At 41.7% G+C, this 14126-nt stretch overlaps 1 protein-coding gene across 2 annotated transcripts in view; it reads right to left on the bottom strand.

Annotated features, from left to right (window-relative positions):
- ZFP90 (ZFP90 zinc finger protein) overlaps positions 1–14126 on the bottom strand; it is a 36712-nt gene that overhangs the window by 3846 nt on the left and 18740 nt on the right. For both annotated transcript variants that reach the window (XM_042968750.1, XM_007090348.3), the window contains exons 3-4: positions 2551–2677; positions 2117–2212 (exon numbers count right to left, since the gene is read on the bottom strand). In XM_042968750.1, the coding sequence (XP_042824684.1) occupies positions 2117–2212; positions 2551–2677 (223 nt within the window). The remainder of the gene's footprint in view (positions 1–2116; positions 2213–2550; positions 2678–14126) is intronic.

The following is a 14126-nucleotide window of genomic DNA, read 5'->3' as shown; positions in this document are numbered from 1 at the left end:
TTACCCTGAAATAACATTCAATTCTAATTTCCCAAGGACGGAAAATGCTTTGAATTTCTTTTAGAATACTTCTCAGAGAGACATTCAAGAAATGCTTGTTGATATGAATGAATGAGAAAGTTCTCTCCCCAACCATATTCCAAAACAATCAAGTAATTCCTGACTGCCTTCTATGTGCTCTGCAACACAGACAGAATACATAGACATATAACAGTTTCTTTCTCCATGCGTTTGAAATCTTAGAAATAAGACTTAATCATCTGACAAAAAAGGAAAACCATCAGATGGTATATCTTTAAATCTGAGTTTGTGTAGTAAAGATGATATAAATGGTACTTGTGATCAGGGAAGGAAAAAATACACATATTAGTATATATTATGTTTATGGACAGACACCTTGAACATAATATATAGCTTTGGATAGGGAGAAAGCATTATCCAATGAGGGAAAGTGTACACTACTTACAGAAAACATTAAAAAGAAGTTCAACCCAAGTGAAGCTTGTTTTAGTGGGAACAAAAAGAGAATACTGGAAGGTATGATAGGGGACCTTTAAAATGAGTGGGAGTTTCTATTTCCTATAATGAGCTACAGGGAGTGACCGCAAGAGCTTGTCAAAGGCGGGTGGTTTATGAAGACAAAACGTTAACATCCAATATGGTCCACCCAGTGATGAGTAGAGAAACAAAACATGGTATGTCCATACAGTGGCATATTATTCAGCAATACAAAGTAAGGAGGTACTAAAACATGCTACAACATGAATGAACCATGAAAATATTACACTAAGTGAAAGAAGCCAGTCACGAAAGGCTACATATTATACAATTCCATTTACATAAAATACCCAGAAATGGTAATCCATTGAGAGAAAAAGATTAATGGGTGCAGGGGTAGCGGGGAATGGAGAGTGCTTGCTAGTAGGTATAGGGTTTCTTTTCGGGTGCTGAAAATGTTCTGTAGTTAGATAATGGTGAAGGACGCACAACTCAGTAAATATGTGAAAAGCCATTACATTGTAAACTTTAAACAGGTCAATTTTATGGTATGTAAATCATATCTCAAAAAAGCTAAGATTAAAAAAATCCAATATGGGTTATAAAAGAAAACACAGGGTGAGCAATTTCAACTGGGAATTCTAGTAATCTCCACCCAGGGCCTGGTTTAGGAGGAAAATAACCTGAATTGCAGGAAAACACTAAACTGACTGGGGTGTCTGGCCGGAGGGATTAGAAATCCGGTGGTTTCTAGTGGGCAAAGTAGCAAAATGTGCTGGCTGGGGATGAAAGATGATTTAGACTTTAGGTATTTAATTGCATGGGACTTCTACATGGAGAGGTCCTGTGAGAAGGGAAAAAGGTGACCAGGGTAGAAGTAAGGATGATTTCTGAGTCCACAGTAGAGATTCAAGAGCTGTAACTACCAGATGGCAGGTGCCCTTTTAAGGTGGTAACAAAGAGAGGGGAAGAAGTTGGAGAGCAGACTCCTTAAGGCAGATTTGCAAACTCCTTACGGCAGTCAAAGACCTAAAGCCAAGAAATACTTAGCAAGCCAGGATACCAGGCGAGGATGATATTCCAGGAACTGTAGGAAGAGGCAATGAAGCAAACTGGCATAAAGGTATGATGGAAAGAAGATGGTACTACTCCCTAGACAGGTTTTGTAGGAGTACAGTCAGGGAGAGAAGTCTGACGGAGGTTAGGAAAAGGCAGAGAATCAAGGCTGTATTTCCTACAAGTCTGGGGCCAGTGACAGTAAAAGCAGCAAGACTAAAGAAGACGGGAGTTCAATTAAAGTCTGAATGAGTAAGAAAAGGGATCGCTAATAATGAGAGACTGAGGACACCTGAGGAGAAGACAATCCAGCAATAGGGTGACAGTATAGGGAGAAATGGTATTCTGTGTAGGACAAAGGAGCACGTTTTCCTCTAATGCCTGCCAGCAGCAGGAACACCCTATTGGAGAAGGGAGACAGAGAGAAGTGTCATCCAGGAGATGGTGCAGTCTCCTGCAGGTGTAGAAGCTCCCAAGGTACCAATTTGAAGGTGCTTCCCCCCTCCCTCAGCTGTGCCACTGTCTGTATTGATTCCTGCACGCCTGACTCCCCCTCGTTTACCTGGACAGAAAGGTCTTTGGATTTCTCCCTCTGATATCCATGGCTCTTCTCCTTGTTCCAATTTGAAGATCACCTCTGGCTTGGAAACTTGATATCCTGCTCATGGGTAAATACACAAGATTTGGTTGTTTGTGCAAGTGGACAAAGACCCCTCCTATAAGTCAGTACTAGTCCTTGATCGTCAGGAACTCTGAAGGAAAAAAAAGGTGCAACTTGAGGAGTCATGCAATCAAATGACCTATTTCCAGTTCTGCAAAAGAAAGAACTTCACTTAAAGAACAGTCTCAGAAAACTGTAAAGCTGAGTCCCAAAAGGGAGAACAAGCTCTAATGGTGAACATCCTCCTCACAGCCACCCGATCTACGAGCCCCACAACCTTAGCAAATGAGAGAGGAAAGACCTGCCAGTAGGCAAGATACTGAATTGGTCCTTACCAAGAGAAACCAGGTGGCTATAGTTCTCCAGCATCACATCCCTGTACAAGCGCCTCTGAGCAGCGTCCACGTGGTGCCATTCTTCCTGGGTGAAGTCCACAGCCACATCTTTGAATGTCACGGATTCCTGTAGGATCACATTCCTGTTCAACTAGGGATCAACATCAAAAATGTTCCCATGGCAATACTGGGAATATACTGTAGGGTCATCAGGAACAGTGATCACACATTTGATATCCTGTGGGGGCAATGCTGGGTTAAACATACTAGATGTTTATGTAATTTTGTAAAGGATCCAGTACGGCAGGCAGGAAAGTCATGAGGGGCAGTATGCAATCCCATATCCCTATTAGCTGCCTTGTTTTCCTGCAAAGCCAAGCCTTGTCATACAATCACCAATTCCTCACTGCCCATGCACTTCCTTTGTCAGAAAATCCAAATACAGCGGGGAGTAAAAACAACAGCCCTCCTTTACCCGCATCACCAATCCCACCATGCTCCCTAGAAATAATGACTGTTTAACAGTTGGGTATTGCTTTGAATTGCTTCATAGCACTCCACATGCAAGTATCATAACATATTCTTGATTACAACCAACAGCACTCCATGCATCTGTGGAGAAGATCCAGATATTCCCACCACTTACTGGGCTCTAGCCAGGCTCACCTTGCTGATCCCTGAACACATCAAGCTTGTTTCTACCCTGGGCCTTTATGCCTGTTTCTCCCTCTTCCCCTAGGATCTCCATGTGGTTGACAACTAGTTACTAGTTATTCAGTCTCATCTTGAGCACAGCCCCCTCAGAAAAGCTGCCTTAGCACCCTCCAATTTATTCTCCATCACATTACCACATTAATCTCTCCCCAAGCACAGCTATCTCTCATGGCCAAATCCCTGCCACCTGAACTCAGGAACCAAACACATTCAGGTAAAAAGTACTTGTACTTCCAACAATAATCTGCAATTAGCTTACTTGTTAGCTTCACTGTCTCCTCCACCATGAGCTCCACAGGAACAGGGACTTGATCTATCTTGATTGGTTTTATACCCAACACAGAGTGGATGCTTAAAAAATGTTTGGTGAGGGGCGCCTGGGTGGCTCAGTCGGTTGGGCGTCTGACTTCGAGTCAGGTCATGATCTCACAGTTCGTGGGTTCGAGCCCCACATCGGGCTCTGTGCTGACAGCTCGGAGCCTGGAGCATGCTTCAGATTATGTGTCTCCTTCTCTCTCTGCCCCTCCCCTGCTCATGCTGTCTCTCTGTCTCTCAAAAATAAATAAATGTGAAAAAAAAATTTTTTAAAAAGCTTGGCGAATGAATAAATGGAACAGTCCCTGTTAGTAGACAGTTGGATTATTTTCAGTATTTTGCTACTACAAACATCACTACAATAACTCCTTTGCATAAATATAGCTAGTAAGAATTGGAATTGCTGGGTCAAAGGTCTTTTCCTGCTTCTTACCCCCTCCAATCATTTCTTCCTCACTACCCCACTGAAGCTGTGCTGGCTGAGATCCCTTCAATCTGATACTCATGGACTGATTATAGTCTTGACTTACTAGGCCTTGTTAAACCATGTCACCATGCCCTACCTAAAATATCTCCTCTGGTCCTGGTTAGACTTCAAAAAAGTCTATATAGTAAAATATGGTAAAGACAATTAGTGTGAAAAGACTTTGGAAGCAGAGCTGACTACAGCAGTGAAGGAAGTTTCAGCCTTACTTTGTACCCCCCCCCCCCCACCCCTCGCTGCGCTTAGCTACAGCTGAACTGGAGTTCTTTCAATTTCCTGGAGGGTACCATTCTCTCCCCACCTTCCCACCTGTCTTTTCTTTGCTAATTCTGTTTCATATTTCAGGTGCTGGTTAAAAGATCTTCAGTGAAGTCTTCTGATCCCCTACGGGAGGGCCAATCCTCTTATTATGTGCTTTAAGCATTTTCTATATCCACAATTATTCAAATAAACCTAATAATCCATTTAATACTTGTTTTCCTAGTTAGATCATGAGCATTATGAGGACAGAGACTCTATCTTTTTTTTTCTTTAACTTGAAAATACCAGTGTCCAGCAAGTGCCCGATTCATACTAAACTCTGGTTTCCTGACAGAGATTTGAACTTTACAGAAGACAGGAGTGGCCCCTTTTACTGAGTGAGGAACATGACCACATCCACACATACCACTCATTCATCTGTATCGTATTCTGGCTCAACAATGCAGCTGGGTCCCCGAGGGAACAAGGAAGTGCTGGAACACGAAACTTTTCTGACTGAGATCAGGGATCTGAATGGGCCAGGTAAGATGATACTCAATATTTACTAGGCACCTGGCTTTACCAGATGCACTATGGCAGGAAAAAAAAATGCAAATGAAAAACACTGCAGCCCTTGAATACATTCCAGTTTATTTTAAAATGTGCTATTTATTAGAGCACAATATGAGATGATACATAGGTACCACAGGCGTTCAGAGCAGGAAAAACTGGGAAAGGGAGAGAAGCTTCAAGGCAGGCAATGTACTGAACCTGAAGAGGCAGAAGTACCATTTGGACACGTGAAGGAAGTGGGAATCCAATCCAGGGATTACCAAGCTTGAAAGGGGAGGCTGGGCTTGAGACAGGCATGGGCAGCAAGGAAAAAGGGGTTGGATCAAGGCAAGGCAACCTAATTACAAGTTAGGTTGTGAGAAGTAACACCTTCTCCCCACTGCCTACTCTGTCCTGTAAACATACAGCCCTCTCTAGTTAGTAACAGGTGGTTATCAGCCAACCTGGACTCCTTTGTTCAACTGGCTCCCCTTATTTATTTACAGTTACTTACTTAATTAAAGTAATCTCTACACCCAGTATAGGGCTCAAACTCATGACCCTGAGATCAAGAGTCCCATGCTCCTTCTGACTGAGCCAGCCAGGAGCCCCCAGGTCCCTCCCTTCCCCTTCCCCTCTTTTCCTTTTCTTCTTTCTTTTCCCTCTTTCTTTTATTTTAAAAAATAAAATTTTTTTTAACATTTATTCATTTTTGAGAGAGAGACAGAGTGTGAGCAGGGGAGAGGCAGAGAGGGAGAGACACAGAATATGAAGTAGGCTCCAGGCTCTGAGCTGTCAGCACAGAGCCCGATGCAGGGCTCGAACTCACAAACAGTGAGATCATGACCTGAGCCAAAGTCACACGCTCAACTGACTGAGCCACCCAGGCACCCCATTCCTTCTTTCTTTCTTAAAGTTTATTTATTTTGAGAGAGAGAGAGAGAGAGCAACGCCTTTTTAAAATTAAAGAATTTAAAAATTAACAAGGTTATCATGAAGTATCAAGTATTTCGTCTTCCTCATGTTGACATAAAAGGTCCAAAGAACTAGAAACAGCATATACTAACTTGAGAAGACTCAATTTCCTGGGCCTGTAAAAAGTGGCACATTAATAACGTATAATATCCCTTGGGTAAATCACAGACCTCCTGCTCCAATCTTCTTATCTATAACATGGGCTCCCTGAACTAAAGATACAGGAGTTTTAAGAGCAGAAGGGTGAAAGGTCACTTCCAGCTGTACAGGACAACACTTGCAAATACAGATAGCCCTCCAACTCTAACATGTGCCAACTCTGGAGGAGAAATCTGCTCAAATTCTAACTCAGGAAACTTTGTAACTTAGAAACTTTGCAAAGCTGAAAACCAGAGAACAGCAGCTAGTAAGTAAAAACAATCAAATTTATAAAAACGACTCCCTCTGCGACCAAAGGTGATTTGGAACACATTACATCTGCTAAGACATAGTGCAAGGTTTTCACTCAAGTACTCAGTGCTCTCTGATATCAGGCCAATAACAGTTTGGTAAACTGGGTTAACAGCATATCTAACAATTGAGCCTGGAGAGAAGAAACTATTCACTGTTAGCCCTTACACACACAGATGCCCTACTTAGGCTAAGGGCATCATCTGTTGCATCCTAACTGAAAACCCGGACCTCATCCTTGACCTTTCATTTTTCCTTTATGCCCTGGAATCCCCAAGAGCCTCAAAAACATCAATCTGTAGTCCCTCCCCTTCACTTATCAAATCCTGCTCAAATCCTCCCCTGCCAATGATGCCATTAAGCCAGGAAGTAACTTTCTAGATCTATGCTAATACGGTAGCCACCGGAAACATGCACACTACTGACACTTGTAATGTGGCAAATTCAAATTGGGATATGTGGCAAGTGTAAAATACACATTGGATTTCAAAGACTTAGCACCAAAATAAAGAAATAAATAAAATGCCTCATTAATAATTTTATTTATTTATTTATTTATTTTAACATTTATTTATTATTGAGAGACAGAGAGACACAGAGCGTGAGTAGGGGAGGGGCAGAGAGAGGGGGAGACACAGAATCCGAAGCAGGCTCCAGGCTCTGAGCTGTCAGCACAGAGCCTGATGTGGGGCTCGAACTCATAAACCGTGAGATCATGACCTGAGCCAAAGTCAGACACTTAACCGACTGAGCCACCCAGGCACCCCATTAATAATTTTAAAATATTGATTCATATAGAAATATTTCAGTTATATTGGGTTAAATAGTATGTGTTACTAAAATTAATTTCACCTATTTCTTTCTACCTTGTGACTACTAGAAAGTTTTAAATTAAATATGTAGTTTGTATTTCTTTTGGACAGTGCTGTTCTAGACTGTTCTAGCTCTCCACCTCAGCCACTCTCCAATTGAATCACCTTTCTCTCTTGGGGGGAGACGGTGGAATATGAGGATTTTAGGCTTGCCTCGTCCTGTGGATATACCTAGATAACATCCACATCTGTGTAAGTAATCCAGAAAACGACCCAGAGACTGGCAGAATAGACTCTCCACAGCGAAATGTAGAAAAGAGTAGGAAGGGCAAAGACAGGTGAAGGGCCAAATCGATCTGTGGGACAGTATACAGGAGTGAGTGACAATGTGGGCATGGAGAGGAGAGATGCAGACCTCCACCTGAGTCACCCCAGGCACACAGGACTGCCACTGGGAAGATGAGTCCCTATAACATTTGGCTTTGAAAGCCAGAAGGGCCTAACTTTGAGAGTTGCTACAATAAGTGGGGGCTTAGCACATAGAACTAAATATCAGTGGGTTCGGCTCTGGAAGAGCCAGACAGGGTGACAGGAAACTGAGTGCCTGCCCTAAAAAGAGCACAACAAACAGCCCCACTGAGATAAACCATAGAAGCAGCAGTTTGGAAAACACCTGGGGTATAGGGACAGGAGATTTATTTGCTAATCTCAGGGCATGTGCTGGAGGAGCAGGGGTCTTTGGGAGATCTCTCCAAGAACAAAAGAGCTGGAGGGCACCACTTCCCTTTCCCACTCCCCAGCCTGGATTCACCCAAAGCAGTGCCACAAGCCTGGCAACGTGCAAACAGCCCCGACAGGGGCCAGCACCACTCCAAAGTTACTCATACCCCAGAGAAAGGGGAAAATAACCACACGCACCAGTCCCAACTGTGGCCCCAGCAGTGGGCTGGGGGCTGACAATGGGTCTGACTGTAGGCCCCGCCCATCAACAAAAGCTTCTCAGGGAACACCACCACACCAGGAAAGCACCCTGCAATTCCGTGCTACCACTACCAAAGCTCTGGCAAATGCTTGGCATGACTCAACTCAAGCTCAAGGCAGCCCCAGACCGGCCTGCTAACAACAGAGCGACTAAACTCTTCCCACAACAGGCAAAGAAAGTCCAGACAACTGGACTGAAGGTTAAACATGGCTTAGCCACAACAATGGGGCACACAAACACACACAGGAGACACCCCTCAAGTGCCGGGTTCTGATGAACAAGGGATAGTGCACTGCAGGGCACTAAAGAACCTCTTCTTCGTAAGGCCACTACCTTCAAGAGTAGAAGACAGGGGCACCTGGGTGGCTCAGTCAGTTAAGCGTCCAACTTTGGCTCCGGTCATGATCTCACAGTTCTTGAGTTTGAGCCCCACGTCGGACTCTGTGCTGACAGCTCAGAGCTTGGAGCCTGCTTCAGATTCTGTGTCTCCCCTCTCTCTGCCCCTCCCCCACTTGCACTAGTTCTCTCTCTCTCTCTCACACACAAAAATAAATATTTTAAAAAATTAAAAAGATAAAAATAGAAAATAAAAAAGAGTAGAAGACATAGCTGACTTTCCTAACACTGAAACAGTCACAGAGAATTAGACAAAATGAGGAGACAGAGAAATGTGTTCCAGATGAAAGAACAAGACAAAATCACAGCCAAGAGACCTGAATGAAATGGAGATAAGGAATATGCCTGATACAGAATTTAAAGTAATGGTCATAAAGATACTCACTGGACTTAAGAAAACAGTGGAGAACTTCAATGAGACCCTTAACAAAGAGAAACCATAAAAAAGAACCAAGCAGAGATGATGAACTCAAATAACAGAAATTAAAAATACGCTAGATAGAATAAAGAACAGAATAGTGAAAGCAGAAGAATGGATCAGCAACCTGGAGGACAGAGTAATGAAAAGCAATCAAGCTGAACAGGAAGAGAGGAAAAAAAAAAAAAGATAAATGAAAACAGACTTAGGGAACTCAGCAACACCATCAACCAAAATAACATTCACATTACAGAGATCCCAGAAGGAGAAGGGAGAGAAAAGGGAGCAGAAATTTTTTTTTGAAGAAAGAACAACCAAAAACTTCCCAAATATTTCCCAAATCTGAGGAAGGAAACAGAAATCCAGATCCAGGAGGCACACAGAGTCCCCCAAAAAATCAACCCAAAGAGGTCCACAAAAAGACACATAGTAATTAAAATGGCAGGGGTGCCTGGGTGGCTCAGTTAAGTGTCTGACTCTTGATTTTAGCTCAGGTCATGATCTTAGGGTTTGTGAGTTTGAGCCCAGTGTCAGGCTCTGCACTATTGTGCAGAGTCCACTTGGGATTCTTTCCTTCTCCCCTGCTTTTGTGTGCACACCGCTCTCTCTCTCAAAATAAATAAATAAACTTTTATTTATTTAAATAAATAAATAAACAAACTAAATAAGTAAAATGGGGAAAAGCAGTAATGAGGAGAGAATTTTAAAAGCGGCACAAGAAAAGATAACAGTTACATACAAGAGAAACCCCATAAGGCTATCAGCTGATTTTTCAGCAGAACCTTTCCAAGCCAGAAGGGACTGGTATGATATAGTCAAAGAGCTAAAAGAAAAAAATCTGCAGCCAAGAAAACTCTATCCAGCAAGGCTATCATTCAGAATAGAAGGAGAGGTAAAGGGTTTTCCAGAGAAACAAAAGTTAAAGGAATTCATGACCACTAAACCAGCCCTACAAGAAATGTTAAAGGGGACTCTTTGAGTGGAAAGGAAGGACCATAAGTCAGAGTAAAGAAAAGTAGAAAGCCCAAAAGCAGTAAAAATCAGTATATGTCTAAAATGAGTCAAGGGAGGGATACATGGGTGGCTCAGTTGGTTAAGTGTCCAACTTTGGCTCAGGTCATGATCTCATGGTTCATGGGTTCGAGCCCTGTGTCCGGCTCTGCGCTGACAAACTCAGAGCCTCAGAGCCTCAGATTCTGTGTCTCCCTCTCTCTCTGCCCCTCCCCCACCTTGTGCGCTCAAACTCTTTCACTTTCAAAAATAAATAAACTTCAAAAAAATGAGTCAAGAGAGTCACAAAATAAAAGGATGTAAAGTATGTCACCATATGCCTAAAGTGTTGGGGGCAGAGGAGTAAAGAATGGGTTCAAACTTTGGTGACTACTAATATGGACTGCTACATGCATAAGATTTTATATACAAACCTAATAGTAACTACAAATCAAAAACCAGTAACAGATATGCAGAAAATAAAGAGAAAGGAATCCACGTATGTCACTAAAGAAAGCCAGCAAACTGAGAGAAGAGAACAAGGGAAGACAGGAACAGAGAAGAACTACAAAAACAACCATAAAACAAGGAATGAAATGCAATACATACCTATTGATAATTACTTTGAATGTAAATGGACTAAATGATCCAATCAAAAGATATAGGGTAACACAATGGATAAAAAGCAAGGCCCATCTATATGCTGCCTACAAGAGACTCATTTCAGACCTAAAGACATGCAGATTGAAAGTGAAGGGATGGAAAAGCATCTATCATGCCAACAGAAGTGAAAAGAAAGCTGAGGTAGCAATACTTATATTGGACAAAATAGACTTTAAAACAAAGACTGCAACAAGAAACAAAGAAGGACACTATAGGGGCGCCTGGGTGGCTCAGTCAGTTGAGCGTCCGACTTGAGCTCAGGTCACGATCTCACAGTCCATGGGTTCGAGCCCCAAGTCAGGCTCCGTCCTGACAGCTCAGAGCCTGGAGCCTGCTTCAGATTCTGTGTCTCCCTCTCTCTCTGCCTCTCCCCTGCTCATTCTCTGTCTCTGTCTGTCTCAAAAATAAATAAAAACATTAAAAAAAAAAAAAGGACACTATATAATCATAAAGGAGACAATCCAACAAGATATAACAATTATAAATATTTATGCACCCAACATGAAAGCACCCAAATACATAAAGCAGCTTGAACAAACATAAAGGAAATAATCAAGAGTAATACAATAATACTAGGGGACTTTAACACTCCCCTTACATCAATGGATAGATCATCAAAACAGAAAATCAACAAGGCAATAGTGGCTTTGAATGACACACTGGACCAGATGGATATAACAGATATATTCAGAACATTCCATCCTGAAAGAGCAGAATACATATTCTTCTCAAGTATACGTGGAACATTCTCCAGAACAGATCGTATGTTAGGCCACAAAACAAGTCTGAACAAATTCAAAAAGAATGAAGGCATACCATGCATCGTTTTCAACCACAATGCTATGAAACTAGAAATCAACCACAAGAAAAAATCTGGAAGAAACACAAACATATGGAGGTTAAATAACACGCTGCTAAACAATCCAAAGAAACCAAGAAATCAAAGAGGAAATAAAGAAATGCATGGAGACAAATGAAAATGAAAACACAATGGTCCAAAATCTTTGGGATGCAGCAGAAATGGTTCTAAGAGGGAAGTTAGAGGGATACAGGCCTGTATCTTTCTCTCAAATTTTGCCTCCTGCCATACACCCCGTGCTCCTACTACATGGACTCTTTGTGCTTATAATATCATTTTCTTTGTAGTCTCCTTGTCTTTGCACATCTTATTCTGACCACCATGTACTTTCTTCCCTCGGCTCTATAGGAAAAATTCCTACTCACCTTTCTAGAACCAGTTCAATGATGCCTTCCCTCATGAAGCTTTTCTGGAAAAGCTCCCTGCCTCCCCCTTCAGCATTTGGTCCACATCTCCATTTCAGAACTGTAGTTGTGTTGATGCTTTTTTAAGTAAATATGCTTTTCTTTTTTAAATTTTTTATTAAGTAATCTCTATCCCCAAAATAGGGCTTGGACTCATGACCCCAAGATCAAGATCTGTGTGCTCTACTGACTGAACCAGCCAGATGCCCCTAGTACTGTAGTTGTTTATTCACATTGTTCTCCCTCAACATTTTCTCAAACTCCTTTTCATTTCTGTATCTCTAAAACCAAGCACGTTGGAATCATCCAGAATCATGGGGGCAAGTGACAAAACCTGCCCATGCATGCATGGAGACCTCTGCTAAAAATTTTTTAAAAACTCCTCAGGTGATTCATTATCAAAGAGCAATAGCTAACATTCAGTGAACATTCACCCTCTCACTAAATTTCCTCATTGAAGCCCTACTGCTGCCCCAAAGGAAGCAGGTACCTTCTGCTGACAAGTTATGAAGTGTGGGCCTAGTCAAGAACCACTGCCTGGCACAGAGTAGGTATTCCACTGCTGAGTGAACAAATACAGAGTCTGGGTCATTCTTAAGGAAAATGAGGAGATTTTGAGGCTCCAAAAAAAATCAGGTGAATTAAATTCTTGGAAAACAAAAAGCAGCATTAAGAGCCAAATTCAAAAGCTGGTTCCTCTTAAATACCAGCCAAACAGAAAGAGTTTTGAGAAATCTAGTATATTAAAGAAACAACTGGGGCACCTGGCCAGCTCCATCAGTGGAGTGTGTGACTCTTGATCTCAGGGTTGTGAGTTCTAGCCCCACATTGGATGTAGAGATTACTTAAAAATAAAATCTTAAAACAAAAAGAAACAATAACAAAATAAATGACTTTAAAGGGAATAAACAAACCCGTAAAATATATAGCAGGTATTAAGAAATGTGAAAAATCTTAATGAAGTGGGTAATTTTTAAATTTTAAATCACCAGTGTTGACAGAAAAAAACCTTAATAATTGAGGAAGAAACAGAGCAAACTGTTCCCAATTATCCTTTCCATTAAAAATCCTAGATCTAAATGTTTTATAGGTAAATTCTTTCAAAAGGCAGAAAAAGATAATAAGCAATCTGAATGCTTCTGTAAGTTCAGGATAAACACATCACCAAAACCTGTAGTAGATCTTTCTCACTCTAAGGGCTATTTCACTTAAGAATACAGATGCAGGGTGCCTGGGTGGCTCTGTTGATTAAGCATCTGACTTCAGGTCAGGTCATGATCTCACAGTTTGTGGGTTTGAGCCCCATGTTGGGCTCTCCACTTTTCAAGTGGAACCCATTATAGATCCTGTTTCCCTCTTCACTGCCCCTCCCCTGTTTGTGCTCTGTCAAAAATAAATAATAAAAAAAAAAAGTGGTTTTTTTTTTTAAGATTTCCTTTAAAAAATACAAATGCAAATACTTTTTAAAAAAAATTTTATTTACTTAGGGAGAATATGCACACAGGGGAGGGGCAGAGGGGGAGGGGGAGAGGGAGAGAAGGAGAGAAGGAGAGAGGGAGAGAGGGAGAGAGGGAGAGAGAGAGAAAGAGAGAATCCTGAGCAGACTCTGCACTGACAACATGGAGCCTGACTCCAGGCTCAAACTCACGAATTGGGAAATCATGACCTGAGATGAAATCTAGAGTCTAGAAGGTAAGCCATTCAGGCACCCTGCAAATAATGTTTTTAATTGTATTTTCAAAAAAAACAAAAACAAAAAACTATCCACTGTAACCAATTTTATCCCAGTATTATTTGTAATTGTAAAAATTTTAGAAAACAACCTAATGCTGAGAAAATGGTTAAAAAATTTTAGTATGCTCATGGAAATCAATATAAAACAGGGCACCTGGGTGATTGTATGAAATCACCATACGTTGCCATTGAAAGTGATTTTTGGGGTCACCTGAGTGGCTCAGTCACTTGAATATCTGACTCTTGACTTTGGCTCAGGTCATGATCCCAGGGTCACGGGATCAAGCCCAGAGTCAGGCTCCACACTAGAGCTCACTTAAGATTCTTTCTCTTTTTCTGCTCCTTTACCCTGCTCTCTCTCTCATTCTCCCTCTCTTTCATGTTAAAAAAAAAAATGATTTTTAAAAAAACATAAAGGGGTCACCTACGTGGCTCAGTTGGTCTGACTCTTGATTTCAGCTTTGGTCATGATCTCAGGGTCGTGCAGGGTATGGAGCCTGCTTAAGATTGTCTCCCTCTCCTTTTCCCACCACTTGTGCACTTACACTCTATCTAAAAAAAACTAAGTAAATAAAACAAAATAAAACT

Source organism: Panthera tigris, chromosome E2 (assembly GCF_018350195.1).
Source record: "Panthera tigris isolate Pti1 chromosome E2, P.tigris_Pti1_mat1.1, whole genome shotgun sequence".
Lineage (NCBI taxonomy): Eukaryota > Metazoa > Chordata > Mammalia > Carnivora > Felidae > Panthera > Panthera tigris.
The sequence above is the reverse complement of the archived record's forward strand: the minus strand, read 5'-3'. Positions and strand labels throughout refer to the sequence as shown.